The 17,500-nt window shown below is 34.7% G+C and overlaps 1 protein-coding gene across 10 annotated transcripts in view; it reads right to left on the reverse strand.

The window, feature by feature from the left end:
* The window catches only part of LOC124957032, a 271,790-nt gene that overhangs the window by 92,052 nt on the left and 162,238 nt on the right, over nucleotides 1–17,500 (reverse strand). For all 10 annotated transcript variants that reach the window (XM_047513623.1, XM_047513624.1, XM_047513626.1 and 7 more), the window contains one exon: nucleotides 11,992–12,099. In XM_047513623.1, the coding sequence (XP_047369579.1) occupies nucleotides 11,992–12,099 (108 nt within the window). The remainder of the gene's footprint in view (nucleotides 1–11,991; nucleotides 12,100–17,500) is intronic.

The following is a 17,500-nucleotide window of genomic DNA, read 5'->3' on the forward strand; positions in this document are numbered from 1 at the left end:
ATCGAACATAAGACGAACTTTTCTTTCGAGAAGTACGATGAATTTATTTTCCTAAGTATTTCTTCATGTAAATTGTTTATAACAAATTGTTAATTAATTATAGTATTAAATAATAAAAAAAAAAAAATCCCCTTTTTTAAAATGATATTTAATTCAAGTCTTTAGGAGTTTTCATTTCAAAAATATTCCCATATAAATGGAAGATATTTATGTTAACATACTGACCTATATAATTTTGTTCATGTTGGCTCGGTGATCTATATAAATTTCGAAAATTTATGCGGATCTACCACTATTACTCAGTATTATTACTACGAACGGATGTACTATAATAATTATAAATGAAAATCATTCGAAAGCGATATCTTCGGAACGAAAGATCGCAAACATTTAAAACAAAAATTGTTTTCAAGTGTAATTTATTCTTTATTTATTTAAATATTACAATTAATATCGTTATAATAAAATCAATTTTGTTAATAATTTTTAAAAATTTTAATTTTTTCTTTCTCGACAAGGCCATAACAGTAACGAAATTATATTTATATTTTTATTACAATTATGTAAAAATTTTATTTTGTTTCTTCAAAATAAGAAATAAATTATTAATAATAATCATTAATAATCGCCAAAGATTACGAAATTTCAAGATTTTTCTTTCGTAATAATGACATTACTATGAAATATCTTTTAAATTAATCATTCTTCGACATATATGCGTTCATACTTTTTTTTTTATGGAGAATGTCAATCCGCGTCGATCGTTGTAATCAAAAATATATGATTCCATTAAACAAAAAAAAAAAAAATAGAAACTCAGTTGGTCTTCATATATTCTTTATGTACCAATTTACAAAAAAAAAAAAAAAAAAAAAATAATAATAATAAAAAAAAAAGAATTATTACTACCATATTATGGGGCCCTATTCGTGCCGTACGAATCTTGTAAATAAAATATCTCTGTATATCTAAAAAGAAAAAGGAACGAAGATACTCGAGATGATCAATTTTATTGCATAATCTTATATATACATATATATATATATATATATATATATATATATATATATATATATATATATATATAAACATACGTTCCGATATAAAACAATAAAGTATATCTAGTATATTAATCAATAAATTTTTAGAATGAATTTTGAATTTTGTGTGAGTGTATATATATATATATGTATATATATATATATGTATATATATACATATATATATATATATATATATATATATATATATATATATATATATATGAGTTTACTTTGAACTCACATCGTAGACAGAGAGAATATCGCTTGCGTATCGCGAATGCAATTATATTATATGCTTTTCGTAATTAGCAGAATTTCAGGGATAACGTGTTGTTCTGCGGTAGTACAAATGAGTTTGAAGTAAAATAACAAGCGCGGAGTTGAGCTCGCTTGCTTGTTCGCTCGCTCGCTCGCTCGCTCGCTCGTTCGTTCGTGCGCATGCGCATACGCGTACGCTTCATCCTCGTAATACAGTTAACAAATCTCGGGAAGAATGACTAGGGAAGATAAACGCAAACGACGTCGGACTGCAGGTAAATACGTGCTAGCGCTCATTTTTTTTATAGCTACGTACATACGTACGTGAATAAATTATAATCGTTTGGAGCTGTATTTTTTTTTTTTTTTTTTTTTTTTTTTTTTTTTTTCCCATAATGTTACATTCATTTGAGATCGAACGTAGGGCGTAATGAATTCAAGGAAAAAATCAATATCGAAAAGATGAATAACGAAAGAAACGAATAGCGAAAGTATGAATGTTAAAAAAAAAGAAATAAAAAACAAAAAAAATCGATAGTATCGTTCAAAAAAAAAAAGAAAAAAAAAAAAAAAAAAAAAAAAGAAAGGAAAAGAAATCAACAGTATCATTCGCCATTGGGAAAAGGTCCAACGATATTACTCTTTTAAAATTTTCAATCGTTAATTTTCACGTATGAGTTACACAGCATCGAAACTCATCTACGAATAATATACACAACAATATACAGTAAATGTATATATATATATGGATAGATTAGAGTGAAAATTGTACGAACAATTAATTTGATGATGATTCTCTTCTTTTCATTTCTTTTATTTTTCTTCTTCTGTCTCTTCTTCTTCTTCTTCTTCTTTTTTTTTTTTTGTTTCTTTCATTTTCCCGCGTCAATATTAATTGCGTGAAAAAATAGTATCCAGATATTTTCCTCATCCCTTCATGTTTAGTTACCATTTAGTTTAACGGGCAATAAAGACCTAGATACGGGACGGAACGATAAAACGGATGCTCGTGGCCAAGCCGAAAAACATTTGCAACCTCGAGCGCCGATAAATCAGCGTATTAATTTCTAATGATATTAGCGCGATAAATCATCCTTTTTCACGCTATTTGCACATGCGAGTGGTAAACTCCAACGATGCGAACTCGCGTATGCGTTTACGCGTGACCTATATTTTTCCATCGATACCACACATACACATACACAAATTCTGGTCTCTTCCAGTCTCTCAGCTACATCGACGTTACTCTTTTCAATTTCCGAGGCATCAATATTTCATTAGCCCAAACTCGTTTAATGATACTACCTACCAATACGAATAACGTTATAGATCGATAAACGAACATTTTGCTTCCTACAGGCAAAGGTTTTTACATACTGTGGTGATCGTAAAAATTCACTTGTTAGATACTTTTTTTTTTTTTACAATTATTGTCAATATACGTACGTACGTACATACGTATGCCTTTTAATTTTACCCTATTATTATTAAAAATAATTAACGTGCTAGAGAGAGAGAGAGAGAGAGAGAGAGAGAGAGTGTACATCGTCTATATTCGTCAATTGGCTGATTTCCAGGTTATAAGGGTAAATACGTGAGATTGGAAAGAGGATTTAAAATAGGGATGTGCGGGGGAGGGGTAGAGGGAAGTGAGAAGAGAGAGGACAAGGAAAAGGGGTAAGTCCACCGGTGACGGCCTATAATTTATTCAAAAACTTTTCAGGCCAAAGTGTATGACTATTTTATGTCGAAGATAAGCTCTATCATCTTTCTCAACATAGGGATATACGGGCTTGAGGTGGGAGCGAAGGGAGAAAAGGACATAGTAAACGTTGCAACGGCCGTACGTTTCTCGGATGAAGAAGTAAAACGTGTCCCGTAAAGTGACGCGAGACGTCGCTAAAATACATCAGGTATGTATGTATGTATGTATGTATGTATGTATGTATGTATGTATTATACGTACGGGTACACCCGTACGTTGCTATATGCTAATAAATACCGTCGTAAAACATTCAATGGCGTTCCTCTCTTCGTCCTGCCTCTACCACGACAAAGTGTAGACTGATACCGAGATATTTTTTTTTATGTTGAAACGGAGAGGCAGAATGAGGGGGAGGAGAGAGAAGAGTAATGGTCTCGTTGAAACTATCAGTTAGAGTCACGAAGAAAAAGAGGAAGAGAAAGACAGAGAGAGAGAGAGAGAGAGAGAGAGAGAGAGAGAGAGAGAGAGAGAGAGAGAGAGAGAGAGAGAGAGAGAGATTTATAAGGATACAGGGGAAAAAAGTTGAGAGGAATGTAAAGAAGAAGAAGAAGAAGGAAGAAGATTCGCGAGAAATAATGCGATCGATTCGTAAGGAAATAAAGCAAAGCTTACACTTCATTGTTCGCGATTGGGCAAAAATTTGTTCAAATGGACGAAAGAGAATCTTGATGGTAAAGGTTTAATATTCGATCGTGTACAATTCAATCAGAGATAAAAACTACGTTTCGTTCGTCGCACCTTTCCATGGGTAAATACGTTTTTCCTTGATTGTCATAGAACGAAATTAAAAATTCGCATTAATCGTCGGAATCGGCGGATAGAATGAGGAGAGAAAAATATTGGACATCTTTCTAAAAGGTCAAAGGGCAAATTGTGAAGAGAGAGAGAGTGAGAGAGAGAGAGAGAGAGAGAGAGAGAGTAAAAAGAATTTGAAATTAAATATCGAGTAAGGGGGAAGCTAGGATGTGAGCGCGGGCTCGCACTAGTGCAGAGCAGACACTTGATATAAGCGAGTCCCACCAAAGTCAAAGACCTAAAATGCATTTCCAAGGTATCACCGATATGAGAGAAATAGATATAGAGAGGAAGAGGAGCCAATTTGCAAAGTTAATTATACAAGTGCGTGAGGAAGATGTCAACGCTCTATTCGCGCGTCTAGTTTTAAGGGTATATCGGAGAGGGTTCGATCGAAATCAAAGAAGGGTTCAAAGACGAAGCGTAATCTCGAAAGTGAAATATTCGAAATAATTTATATGTATGTGTGAAACATATATATATATATATATATATATGTGTGTGTGTGTGTGTGTAGGACGTTAATTTGTGCAGATCTGTAGATATGGAACAAAAATTCGATTCCTCCATTAAGGAAAAGAAACAAGCAAGTTTTTGGGTCAATGTTTGAGGATAGAATGAAGGGGGAAAAAAAGAAACACAAGAAAAAAGAAAGGAGGGCGACAGTTAGGCGAACCACAGAGAGAGAGAGAGAGAGAGAGACAGAGAGACAGAGAGACAGAGAAGCGAACCGCATGGATGGAGAAGGAAACGATGAAAGAGAAAAAAGGTAGAGAGAGACACAAAAAAGGAACGTGCAAAGTTTTAGCCAAACGTCCCTATCCCTCCTCCCTCCCATTCCACCAATCCCACTTCACCCTTATACCACACTAACACGTGTCTTTCTATCTATATTCTGAATCTATGTGTGTGGGAAAGTGGTGGCGAGTGTCGACGAAACGAAAGGTGTCGATCTGGTTTAACGGAGAGAAGACGACAACGACAACGACAACGACGAAGAGAAGAAAGAAGAGTGGGAAGGGTGAAGCTTGAAGAAGGAGGGGGAGGAGGAATGAATAGAGGTGTATGAGAGACATGGTCTCGCTTTCTCTTTGTCTCTTTCACGCAGGCACGCCCGCCCGCCCGCCCGCCCGCGCGCGCGCGCGCGGGCGGGCGGCCACGTTGTGGTGTGTTGCACTTGTAAATACGAGTCTCTTCCGGTATCCAGCGACACCTTCGATCTACATTCAAACGCGCACAGCTTCCCAGCTCCACCCCTTGCGTCATAGTGGTAGGGTAGTTCGCGTCTCGCCAGACATCTCCATGTATACATAGAACGTACATGGCCACCGGAAGGGTAGGCGTTAGAGAGTTGCTAGCTACGCCGGAAACACAGTTCTTGCATTAGCCGAAGAAAGATTTCTGGTGAATTGGGGTGGTAGAACGGGAGGAATGGAGGGGAGGGACTGGGAATAGAGACAGAAAGATACTACGTTGGTTAAAGAGAGAAAAATGATGTTATTTGTTGGAATGAGAGAAAGGGAGAGAAAAAGAGAGAGAGAGAGAGAGAGAAAGAGAGAGAGAGAAATATATAGAAAGAACGTAGAAAGAGAAACGAAGAGAGATAGTTGATAGTACGAGTAAAGGGTTGCTAGATAGGTAGGTAGGTAGTGTTATATTCAGACTCGGTGGATTCTATCGTGCATCCTGCTTGTACCATGTAATGGCGTTAATTCTGATTATGTGCAGGGTCATGTAGAATGCGCAGGACGCGATCCACCGCGACCAACCCATTCTAACTATCGTCCTGCGATCCTCGTTTGCTCGCTCAATCGTGAATTCAATGAAACATTGGATATCTCTCTCTCTCTCTCTCTCTCTCTCTCTCTCTCTTTCTTTCACTCTCTCTCTTTTCTTCCTATTCACGTTAGTCAGCTCAGTTGTTTTCAAAACAAATTTGCAAACTCCATGGAAGTAATCCGTATATGTATATACATATACACATATATATATATATATATATATATATATATATGTATACATACATACATTACATACACTCATCAAACAAGCAGATATTTAAATTTGTTCGGCCAATCAATATATTTCTATCTAGTTTACATTACTTTATGTTCTCTCTTCTTCTTTTCCGTTCATTTGCTGAAAAAAAAAGAAAAAAATTCGTGGAATGAATTTTTTTTTTTTCCATCGATGTTCACATACCACGCGAGAAAAAGGGAATATCTTATATGTTTACAAGCCGAATATACGAGTTGTGAGCTGTAATTTTGTTCAAGGACCTTTCGACGTTGTTTAATGAGAACGAATGCATTATGCGTAATTACGAAAGAGATATATCTATATTCATAATCGTTTTCATCTTGTACACGTCCATTTACACATACAAATGGGGTTGTGGCGGGGGGAGGAGGGAGGAAGAAGAGGAAAGATATCTCTGTTATCATCGGTGTGTCGATATACGTATGTACTACGAGCATTTTAATTTCATTGTTCATCGTATCTCTCTCTCTCTCTCTCTCTCTCTCTCTCTCTCTCTCTCTCTCTCTCTCTCTTTCTCTTTCTCTCTCTCTTTCTGCACGACGTCGAAATTGAATCGTCTCCGTTTCCTTAAAAAGACAGAGAGAAGAAGTTAGTGAGTAAGAGAGAAACATCATTTATTTCCATGTATTTTAACAAGCTCTGGTATAGAGAAAAATGACAGAACATCATGATTAAGATGGAAAAGAGAGAAGGAGAGAGAGAGAGAGAGAGAGAGAGAGTCCATGTGATTATCAAGATCCAGTTATAAAAATCCTACGTTTCTTCGATGAATTTTCCTCAACGCCATTGTGATTTCATCGTACCAGAACCTTTCCGGCTCTCCTCTGAAATATGGAAGACTCGTCGAACATTAACGGAGACAAGTAACAGGGGTAAAGTCTACGGAGTCTAACGGGAGCGCAAAAGTTTTAGTTTTCCACTTACTTCGGTGCACTTCGATGCGGAAAGAGGGACCCGAGTTACGATTTATTTATACTTTCGACGTAATTCAAGCGCTTACGTAGAAAGTATGTATATATGTATGTTGGTAGTACTTTTTTCGAGAAAAGGAACTAAGCTATTTGATGGCAAAAGGGTAAAGAAAAGTGCGAAGTGATAATAAAAAGAGTTTATCGTATCTGATGAAAAATGATAAGAGATAGGGTCAGATAGATAGATAGATAGATAGAGAGAGAGAAAAAGAGTCTGGAAAATTTCGATAATTCGAATTACAATGATGATGATGAGAATGAATTTAAGGATCCATGAGATGAAAAAAAAAAAGTTAATAATATTCCTATTCTTAGAATAATATTTTTTTGTAAATATAAAGTGTCTACATATCGAGAAGTAACGTCTAACGCATTTTTTTTTTATCATATTTTTGTATTTTACATTTGAGTAACGGAGTCGTAGTTTCCTCTATTATTTCGGACCATCAATGTGTTTCATTTTCGAGGAACACATTGATAGAACGAAGAAGAAAAAGAAAAAAAGAAAATAGAAAGAATAAATCCTATCGTCGACCAATAGTTACCATCATAAATGTATTAATATATTTTTCAAAAGATGAACTCTTAAAAGAACGGACGACCGATTAAAAGAAGTAAATTAATTACTTCACAGACAATGGACGCGACTATGTTACTCCTTTGTGATTTCGCCATATTTCGATCGAGATTATAAAATAAAATTTTTATAGTCATTATAAATGTCGATTATACACGTACATATGTATGTATGCATATATATATATGTATGTATGTATGTATGTATATACGAGCATATAACGTAACACGATGAAATTAACGCACGGCATGATATTATATTTTATTTTTCTTGTCTTCTTTCTTTCTTCCTTTCTTTCTTTTTTCTTTCTTTCTTTTTTTTTTCTTTTTTTAAATAAAATCAAATTATCACTCGAACGTTACGAGATTAAAATATCAGAATCGATTAATTTTTATCGACTAAATGAAAAAGGGACGAGAAAAGAAATGTTCAGGAAAGTAGAGATGGAAGAACAAATGCGGAAGTGAATGTAGAGAAGGAAAGAGAGAAAGGAAGGAAAAAAAAAAAAAAAAAGGAAAAAAAAAAAAAAAAGAAAAGAGAGAAAAAAGAAAAAGAAAAGATAAAGAGAGGAGAGAAAGAAAAACAAGAGGATCGAAATACCGAGCGAAACGCGAGCCAATATCGATGTGTTTCTTATTGAAAGTATGGAACCACCTATCGCAAAATGGCTCCACCGGCGAGTACTCGTCTCGAAGAGGGTTTGCTACCGCGTTCGCCTATTTTCCTAGTTACTACTCCCGTCCTACAGATCCCCGAGCGACCATGGCCGTCGTTCTATTTTCGAGAATGGTGCAGGAGGAAGACGAGAATTTTGCCAGTTCGAAGAAGAACGTGGATGATAAAAAAAAAAAAAAAAAAGAAAAAAAAAATAAATGACAAAAATAACGAATGGAAAGTATTAGAAAGAGAGAGAGAGAGAGAGAGAGAGAGAGAGGGAGAGGGAGAGGGAGAAGGCTGCCGTTAAAATAAAAGTGCGATCGAAAAATTATTTCTATATCCCCATCGTTTTTCCCTTTCGAATCTTTATGCATTTTCATCTTGCCGTAATAATAAAAAGCTTGAACGATTCGAAGGTTTTACTGGTCGCTCGTTTTTCTCGTAAGCTTTCTGTTCCGTCTCTTCTTCTTTTTTCTTCTTTTTCTTTCCTTTCCTTCTTTTTTTCTTTTTCTTTTTTTTTTTTTTTTTTTTTTTTAATATAACTATTAATCTCATTTTTAAAACGATTTCAACGTCTTACAATTAAGATTACGTAGCAATTCAATGAACGGTATGAGAGGTATAAGAAAAAACAAAAAAAAAAAACAAAGGAAAAAGAAAAGAAAAAGTCATTCGATGTTAAGAATATTAAAAAAGTAAAAGAGAGAAAACGAGGATACTTATAGAGCATATTTTAGATCGTAAAATAATATTCTAAACTGATATATGGATGCTTTATAATATTGAAAGAACGGAACAATGGGTCGTTCATATTCCTTTTTCGATGGTATAAAGTACGAGAGAAGGTAATGAAACGGAAAGAAGACGGAGCGAGAGAGAGAGAGAGAGAGAGAGAGAGAGAGAGAGAGAGAGAGAGAGAGAGAGAGATGAGAGAGAAAGAGAGAGAAATAGAAAAGTGGAAGAATGGAAGACAGCGTTCGCTGAGCGAGCCATGGCGAAACTATCGTGAGTACTCACGCGGAAAGGAACTCGTGGAATTTATATCGTAGTAAACATTACCATAAGTTTAAGTTGAGTATCCCATTTAGTGTGGCTCCGAGGTATGTACCCACGAATCTAGTAATTCTTGCCAACTTTACTACGTTCTCCGACGCGCTAACGTTACTTATAGCGCCGTACCAGCGAAAAATTTATAGCAAACGCGTGTAGCCACCAAGACTCCTTTTCTCGCCTACACTTTCATTTCGTTCCTTTTTAAACTTAACGAAAAAGATAAAAGAAAACGGAGATAACGAAAGAGAAAGAGAAAGAGAAAGAGAGAGGGAGAGAGAGAGAGAGAGAGAGAGTCTCTCTCGAATGCCTTTTAATTTTCTCTGTACAAGAAAGTGACAAAGAATAGGACGATTCGTCTCTACGAATCCCACAGACAGAATAAATCCTTTTCCTTAAAGTTCCCCCATCCCTTAACGCGATCATTCGATCCTAACTTCCCTTTAATAATAATTAAACTGCAACCTGTTGCATCTGCCCTTATTCTTGCACTAAAAAATCCGTTTGACGTGTTGCGACTGCAAAGAAATGCTATAGAACGATGGAGGAGGGATGGGATAGGGAAGGGGACGTAGGTGATAGGAACGTCTACAAAATAAAGAACGAAAATGAAAAAGTGAGAAAGGGAACAAAAAAAAAAAAAAGAACAAAACAAAAAAAGAGAAAAGAAAAGAAAAGAAAAGATAAGATAAGAAAAGAAAAATGAACTCAGCGACGATCGATATCTTTTCAATGATAACGTGGGAAGGGATACTGTATATAAATATATAAGATGTGAAAAAAAGAAAGGAAAGGGAAACACGTGAGGTTTTATTTGAACAGAGCAGAGTGCCGTTGCGTTGATTAGATTTTCCCAAGAAAAGAGCCACTGCCAATTTTCCACCCTCCTTGTTCAGCAACGTTACGAATGGTATCTCTCTCTCTCTCTCTCTATATATATATATATATATCTATATATATATATATATATATATATATATATATCCCTATCTCTATTTCTCTTCATTTGCCAAAGTTAAACCTCGAAATTCAAAGCCAATTCGGTGATCCGAAGAAATACGAAAGAGAAGATGAAGAAGATTCTGCGTGCACGTTTGACCCCTCACGTACCGGGTGGTAGTATGCTCCATTTCGACCGATTTCCTTTTAATCGAATCACTTATCTTTCGATTGTCTTATACGATCGAAATGTCGTAAGAAATTTATTTTATTACTGTAAAATAATTTCAATCGCGTTAAATTCAAAAAAAAAAAAAAAAAAGAAAAAAAACGGGAAATAAAGAGAGGAAGAAAATTTCCAAACAATTTCGAACGTTTCAAAACTAACGATATGATCTACATATATATTAGTATTAAAATGAGAACACCCGGTATATATAGAAGATGCGAACGTGAACGTTAAGGAGGGCCTAAATTTCGTAGCTCTCCTCCTCTCGAAGAAGTCGCTCCCGGTGGAGCAGAGGTCCGCTTTATTAAACCCTTCACGTTAGGTAGACCCTTGGCGAGCGTGCAGAACACCTTAACCCTCTCGGAAGGTTTAAACTAATGGTCGAACGTCGATGATGCTTCACTTCTAAGGGTTCCACCCTTTGCGTTCCTTCGTTCGGCTGGAACGTTCAAAGGCGAAGTTAAAGCCATAAAGGAAAAGAGAGAGAGAGAGAGAGAGAGAAAGGGAGAAAGAGATAGAGAGTACTCGACGTTCGCAAAATTTTCCCTCTTTAAATAGTTCGATCTAACTGTATCGATTCGTCTGAACTCGAGATATCGAGTGATGTGTGTTTATAGTTCTTGGTTTCAATAGTTTATCAAGCTTATTTAAATATATTCAAGACTTGGAGAAATGATTCAGTTCATTGCCTAAAATAATAATACCATTTTTAATAGATCAATGAACGTTCCAATTATTCATTTAAAATTGTTAATTCATAAAATGAAATTAATTATCGTTAATACGTAACCATTAATATCGTAGAATAAATTTTTTCCGTTCGTCATTCATAAATATATCTCAATTGAACATTAGTATTATACAATACTATTACATTATGTACAATAATATTAAAAATATGAATTAGGATTAGATGATTATTATTAGTCGACAATTCCTATCATCTGTGTTAATAATTCATCGTTGATTCGGTTCTAGTCGAATTATCCTCGATCGATAATTTATTTTACAGCATATTTGAATAAATGAATATCTTTCTCTTCTGTATTAGTATTAATAATATAAATTACTATCTATACTGAACGAGTAAGAGATGAGATACAAAAACTGATCGATCCTTTACATATAAGCGCATAACGTTTGAAAAAAAAAAAGAAAAAAAAAAAAAAAAAAAAAGAAAAAGAAAGAAAAAAAAAAGAAAGAAAAACAAAAAGAAAAAGAAAAGAGCGAAAGAAAGCACAGTAATAAGTTTTGAACGAAAGTGTTCGTAGAGAATGAAAATATTGATTTTTGAAAAAGGAAAATCAATGAAATAAATTAAGGCTTCCTTTGAGACGTTACAACTTTTTAGGCTTGTTAAAATTGCTTCTCTCTCTCTCTCTCTCTATCTTTCTTTGATCGGACGGTCGGTCGGTTTATTAAAATCTTTAATGAAACGTATTTCGTTCGACGAAAATCGTTTTGAAATGTTCTCGTTTTGCTGTGTAAAACGTAGTTAGAGATAACACATTTTAAAAGAAATACGAACGAACGTGGAAATAGAGAACTAACGATAGTTTGTCGTCATTTATATATTAGACGGCTAACTATGATGAAAAATATGAGAAGATTTGAATTAGCACGTAATACCGCTAAATTATCATTGCCAGAATAATAGAATAACTTACCGAGTATCTGGCTGAGAACGGTACGGCCATCTTCCCCAAGACAGGCGCTGCGTGCGTCAAAGGGATTCGTGAATTGTACGAAGGCGTATCCTTTGTGCATGGAAATCCCTGCGAAACAACAACAAACAAACAAACAAATAATAATTATGACATTTTCGGATTATTCCGAACGCGGCGGTGGCGGCTCTTTGCTTTTTCTCTCTCTCTCTCTCTCTCTCTCTTTCTCATTCGCAAAGAAGCCACGGAGAAAAAGGGAGGAGGAGTAAGAGAAGGAGAAAGAGAGTGAGAGAGAGAGAGAGAGAGAGAGAAATAAAACGAAGCTAGGGAGAAACGTATCACAAAGGGATTTTCATTCGAATGAAAGAGACAGCGAGAGAGAGAGAGAGAGAGAGAGAATTGGAATGATTACCTGAATATCCGACGAAATCCGAGTTATTTCGGGCAATAACTGAAGGAAATGAGTAAACAGAAATTCCCTAAAGAATGTTCCTCGGATTTATTCGTCGAGTTCTCGCGAGAATTGAAACAATTGTCTCAAGATTTTCTCTCGTTCCTTCTGTCTCTGTCTGTCTGCCTGTCTCTCTCTCTCTCTCTCTCTCTCTCTCTCTATCGATCTATCTATCTCTCTCACTCTCTCTCTCTCTCTCTCTCTCTCTCTCACTATCTCGAAAGGTAATCTTAATTATCTTAATTAATTATTTATTTTACTCGCTAGAAATATTCTTCTACGGATTGTATATTAATTATCATTCTTAGTAACCATAGCCGTAACCACTCCCCATTTTTCATAGGGAAAAAGCATTGTTTGTATAGTTTTTAAATACGAAAGAATATCAAAGGACACGTGCAATCCCGTTGGATCTTCTCATTTTCATATTGTCCGTTCTAATTAATACGAATTGTTTCTTTCCTCCTTTTTTTTTTTCCTTCCCCTCCCCTCTCGTTTTCTCCTTTCTTTTTTTCTTTCCCCTTTTTTTTTTTTTAATTTATTTATTTATTTATTCGGCAATGAGAGAAAGAGGAATTAAAAAGAAAAGGAGATAAAAGAAAAGAAAATAAAAAAATAAAAAGAAGGAAGAAATAAAAGAAAAAAGAAAAGAACAAAAAAGAAAAAAAAGAAGAAGAAGAAGAAGAAGAAGAAATAATAAAATGACTGGAGCACGGAGGAAAGGAAAGAATGCGCGAAACGTATCTCGTGTAATTGCGTTTATAAGGAGTCAGTCCGCGAGTTTCGGTGAATTCTCCCAGCGGGATTATTGAAGGGCCTCTGGTAAATAGATACAAAGGGAATTATTCTAATTACGTCTGCCTACCCGTATAATTGCGCCTCGCCGACTATATTTCAATCTCGAGTACGACGAATCAACGAAAATATGCTCTTTCGTTGTTAACATGGCGTATGCGCGCGGGGCGAAAAACAAAAAAAAAAAGAAAAAAAAAAAAGAAGAAAAGAAAACGTGATACGGCTGTAACTACGGACGGTTTATAGCTACTATCAACAAACTGCGATTCAAGTTGAATTAAATTTATATAGTAGATTCGGAATGGAGAGGAGTGGCGGGGATAGAGAAGAGGAGACATCAGGAATTATTTTTTCGAATAATACGAGACATAAATTATATGTATATATATATATATATATATATATATATATATATATATATATATATATATATATGTATACGATGGTTTATACGAGATAAAACTTTCTTTCTTTTTTTCAATCGTTTTTACAAACCAATTAAAATTCTCCTTTAATTATTCTCCTATGAGCTCATGAAAAGCTTTCATCATTAATAATGGATTTGTCGTCACGGTCTATGGAATAATTAGAAGGACGTTGCAGGAAAATAATTTTCTCCTTTAGAAAAAAATAAAATAGAAAAAAAAAGAAAAAAAAAAGAGAAAAGAAAAAACAAATTGACGGAATGATTAACAAATTTAATAAATAAATCGATTGGTACGACTATTAGAAGATTACAAATATCCGTCTACAAATAAAACGTACAAACGAAAAAGGCACAATTTTAAAAAGAAAAGAAAATGAATAAATTCGTTACCGAAAACTCTGTTTTTTTCCAAATTAATTGAAATTCTCGTAAATCACTTTTATAGAAAACCTAGGAAAAATCCAATATTTAATAACGAACGTGATTTGGATTCGTCGAATAAAAAGAAAACGTCGTAGGAGAATTTTTAGAAAAATCTTTGGAAATACGAACGATTGGAGTCGCTAAGAGAGAAAAAGAAAGAAAAAAAAAGAAGGAAAACAAACAAACAAAACAAACGATCGACTGGATCCAATGCCCAGAAAATTATAAATGTTTATTAAACGAAACGTAGTCATGAAAAAAAAAAAAAAAGAAAAAAAAGAAATTTCGTTTAATCCCTGAAAGAGAGAGAGAGAGAGAGAGAGAGAGAGAGAGAGAGAGAGAGAGAGAGAGAGAGAGAGAGCTTTCTCGAAGAGACCAAAATGGCGGCGAATGACGAAACGATCGTTTTAATCGCAAAATATCCCTGCCGATATTAAGTTTTTCATAGAAAGAAAGTTAGCCCATAAAAATGTGGACGTTATTAACATGTCTCTGCTATGGTAGTACGGTGCATGCAGATAAGTTTTTTAAATGTCAGTTGGTAGTGCCATGGTCGCACTACGGCCCGTTTCGGACGAAACATATTTGCATCTTCCATGTTACGTGCACCGTTTTCTCTCTCTTCGTCCACGACGAGTTATGTATATATGTATGTATGTATCCACATATGTATGTATGTATGTATATATGTATGTACGTGTAACAGTGCTACGAATATATGGAGATTTACATATTTGTTTCGGCATAATGAATTCCATGCATGGTCAGCTGCTAACCACGCAAAACTTATTACGGGTACACAGATTACAGTAGGTTCTCTCCGTTAAAACGAACGTTCTCTCTCTCTTTATCTCTCTCTCTCTCTCTCTCTCTCTCTATTTCTCCCTCTCTCTCTCTCTTTCTCTCTCTTTCTCTCTCTCTCTCTCTTTCTCTCTTTCTCTCTGGTACTCCCATCTTCTTTGCGATCAAAAAATCTAGGTCAGGTCAACGAGTCGATTTAAAGGATATAGAAAGAAATATCTAGTTCTATCATGAATTAAATAAATGGATTTGTTATTATTAAATCGATATTGATTCGATAGAAATGATATTGTAATAATAAGCCGATAATAGAACCGTGGGTAGATCCGTAAATTTAGAAATTTGTGAAAATATGTACGTATTCTTCGAATTGTAAAATCATTTCGATAAATCGTTATTATGATTTATTTCCATTAACCTCGTAGAGAGAAAGAAAAAAAAAAAGAAAACAAAAAGAAAAAAACAAAACTGGAAATTTTCAGAGCAGACGATAAATAAGACTTCTCGTGATCCGATCTAAGGTGACACCGAATGGAAAAATAAGATTAACCTACATTGTTTATCTAATACTCGTATCCTCTCACGGTTGTTCCGAAATTTAAATGGTTTTACCTACGGTGAGAGAAACGAAAAAAAAGAAAAAAAGAGAGAGAGAGAGAGAGAGAGAAAGAGAGGGAGGGAGAGAGAGAGAGAGAGAGAGAAAGAGAGAGGAAAGAGGGAAGATTATATACACACGGTTGGTAGAACTTATAGGTCGACCAAGTATTCACATAATTCCGTATACTTTATGTATCTATTTACGTATATATATATATATATATAATTTAGATATTCTAAACACACTATTTCGAGGGAACGACGACTTTCACTTTAATGGCAAAAAATATATTCTATTTTCGGTATTATATATATATATATATATATATATATATATATATATATATATAAATATATATGTATTGTAAGTTTTTAGAAAAGCTTGCGCGTTATTTTGAGTTTATCGGATAATCCTGGATTGATAAAAAGTAAACAAAGAAATGGAAAGGAAAGAGAAAATTTCTTCAAGCAAGTAAATCGATCATAGGGAATTCAGATATGAATAAAAATTATGCTTGAGCGGTTATAAAAGAAGAAAAAAAATTAAAAAAGAAGAAAAAAAAGAAAAGAAAAATCGAGAGAGAGAGAGAGAGAAAGAGAGAGAGAGAGAGAGAGAGAGAGAGAGAGAGAGAAATGCGGAACGAAACTAAAAGCAACGTCCAGTGAATATAAAATTCGATGGACGGTATGATCGTTACGTAAGTTATACGGATGCCCTCGTTCCACCCTTTCTCTCTCTTTCTCTCTCTTTCTCTTACACACACTCTCTTTCTCTCTCTCTCTCTCTCTCTCTCTCTCTCTCTCTCTCACTCTATCTCTATCTATCTCTGTTCTCTCTTTTTCCCTTCCATCACTCGAGTTCCATGAACGTTACTGGACATCCTACATAAAATTCTATCGCGTGTCGCACGTTATCTATTCGCATCACGAAACGTAATTCGCCTCTGGCCTAAAAGGATTCGAGAGTGTATACTTTTTAATACTATTTCGGTTATTTCTCGTTAAATTCCAAGGCGATGTCGGGGAATATAATCGATTTAATTCGACGCTAATCGAGTGAAATATCGGATCACAGGAGAGATCCTTTTAAGATATATTTCAAAATTCTTTCGTACTACGTATGTCCAAATAAATTATTGATTAATAATATATTAAATCCATATATATACATTATTTTATGATAAATAGAAATATTGTCGTAACGTGTAATACTTTTGCATTTATATTTGTCAATCAAAATGATAGGTTCGTTTGTAAAGCAAACAAAAAAAAAAAAAAAAAGAAAAAGAAAAAAAAAGAGAAAGAAAAAAAAAAACAATCCATGACCATTCGAGGATCTATTTAATAATACGAATAAAATTGATTGAGTTTTAACGATTAAAACGTTATCATTAATTACGATTGATATTATGCGATAAGTAACAATTGATCAATAACAAGTTAAAAATAATATTGGATTGCGACAGAAATAACTCGAATATTCAGAGCATTCATATTTTTATTTTGACAGTGATGATTCGTCGAGTGTTAACAAAAGTAAAAAAAAAAAAAGAGAGAGAGAGAGAGAGAGAGAGAGAGAGAGAGAGAGAGAGAGAGAGAGAGAGTGAGGGAGGGAGTAGAAAAAAGGGGGAAAAAAGGAAACAAAAAGAAAAAAAAGAAAATAAAATGAATCGATCAATTCCTCTCGACAAAAATACAACGCGTATTGGTGATAGATATAAGATATGGATAGTTCGAGATCGAAAGGATAAATTCTCCGAGTCTGATCCTTTGAATCTTTTTACCACTCCCGATTGGTCGAGCTCTCGAATCCCGCAATCCGTTGGACGAGTAGAAGAGGCGTGTCAAGGGAGGATAGCATAACACGATCCTGGAACAGGATTCCAAGCTGACCGGTATCGGTCCGAAGTAAAGGGATTCGCCGTATCCTGCTTGGATGTTGCTCAGATCGGAAGCGTTCTAATTCTCTTAACTCAAGGTTGGATGAAGTTGCCCACAGCTGCATTGTGTGCACACAT

The sequence above is a fragment of the Vespa velutina genome, chromosome 24 (genome assembly GCF_912470025.1).
Source record: "Vespa velutina chromosome 24, iVesVel2.1, whole genome shotgun sequence".
NCBI classification, from domain to species: domain Eukaryota; kingdom Metazoa; phylum Arthropoda; class Insecta; order Hymenoptera; family Vespidae; genus Vespa; species Vespa velutina.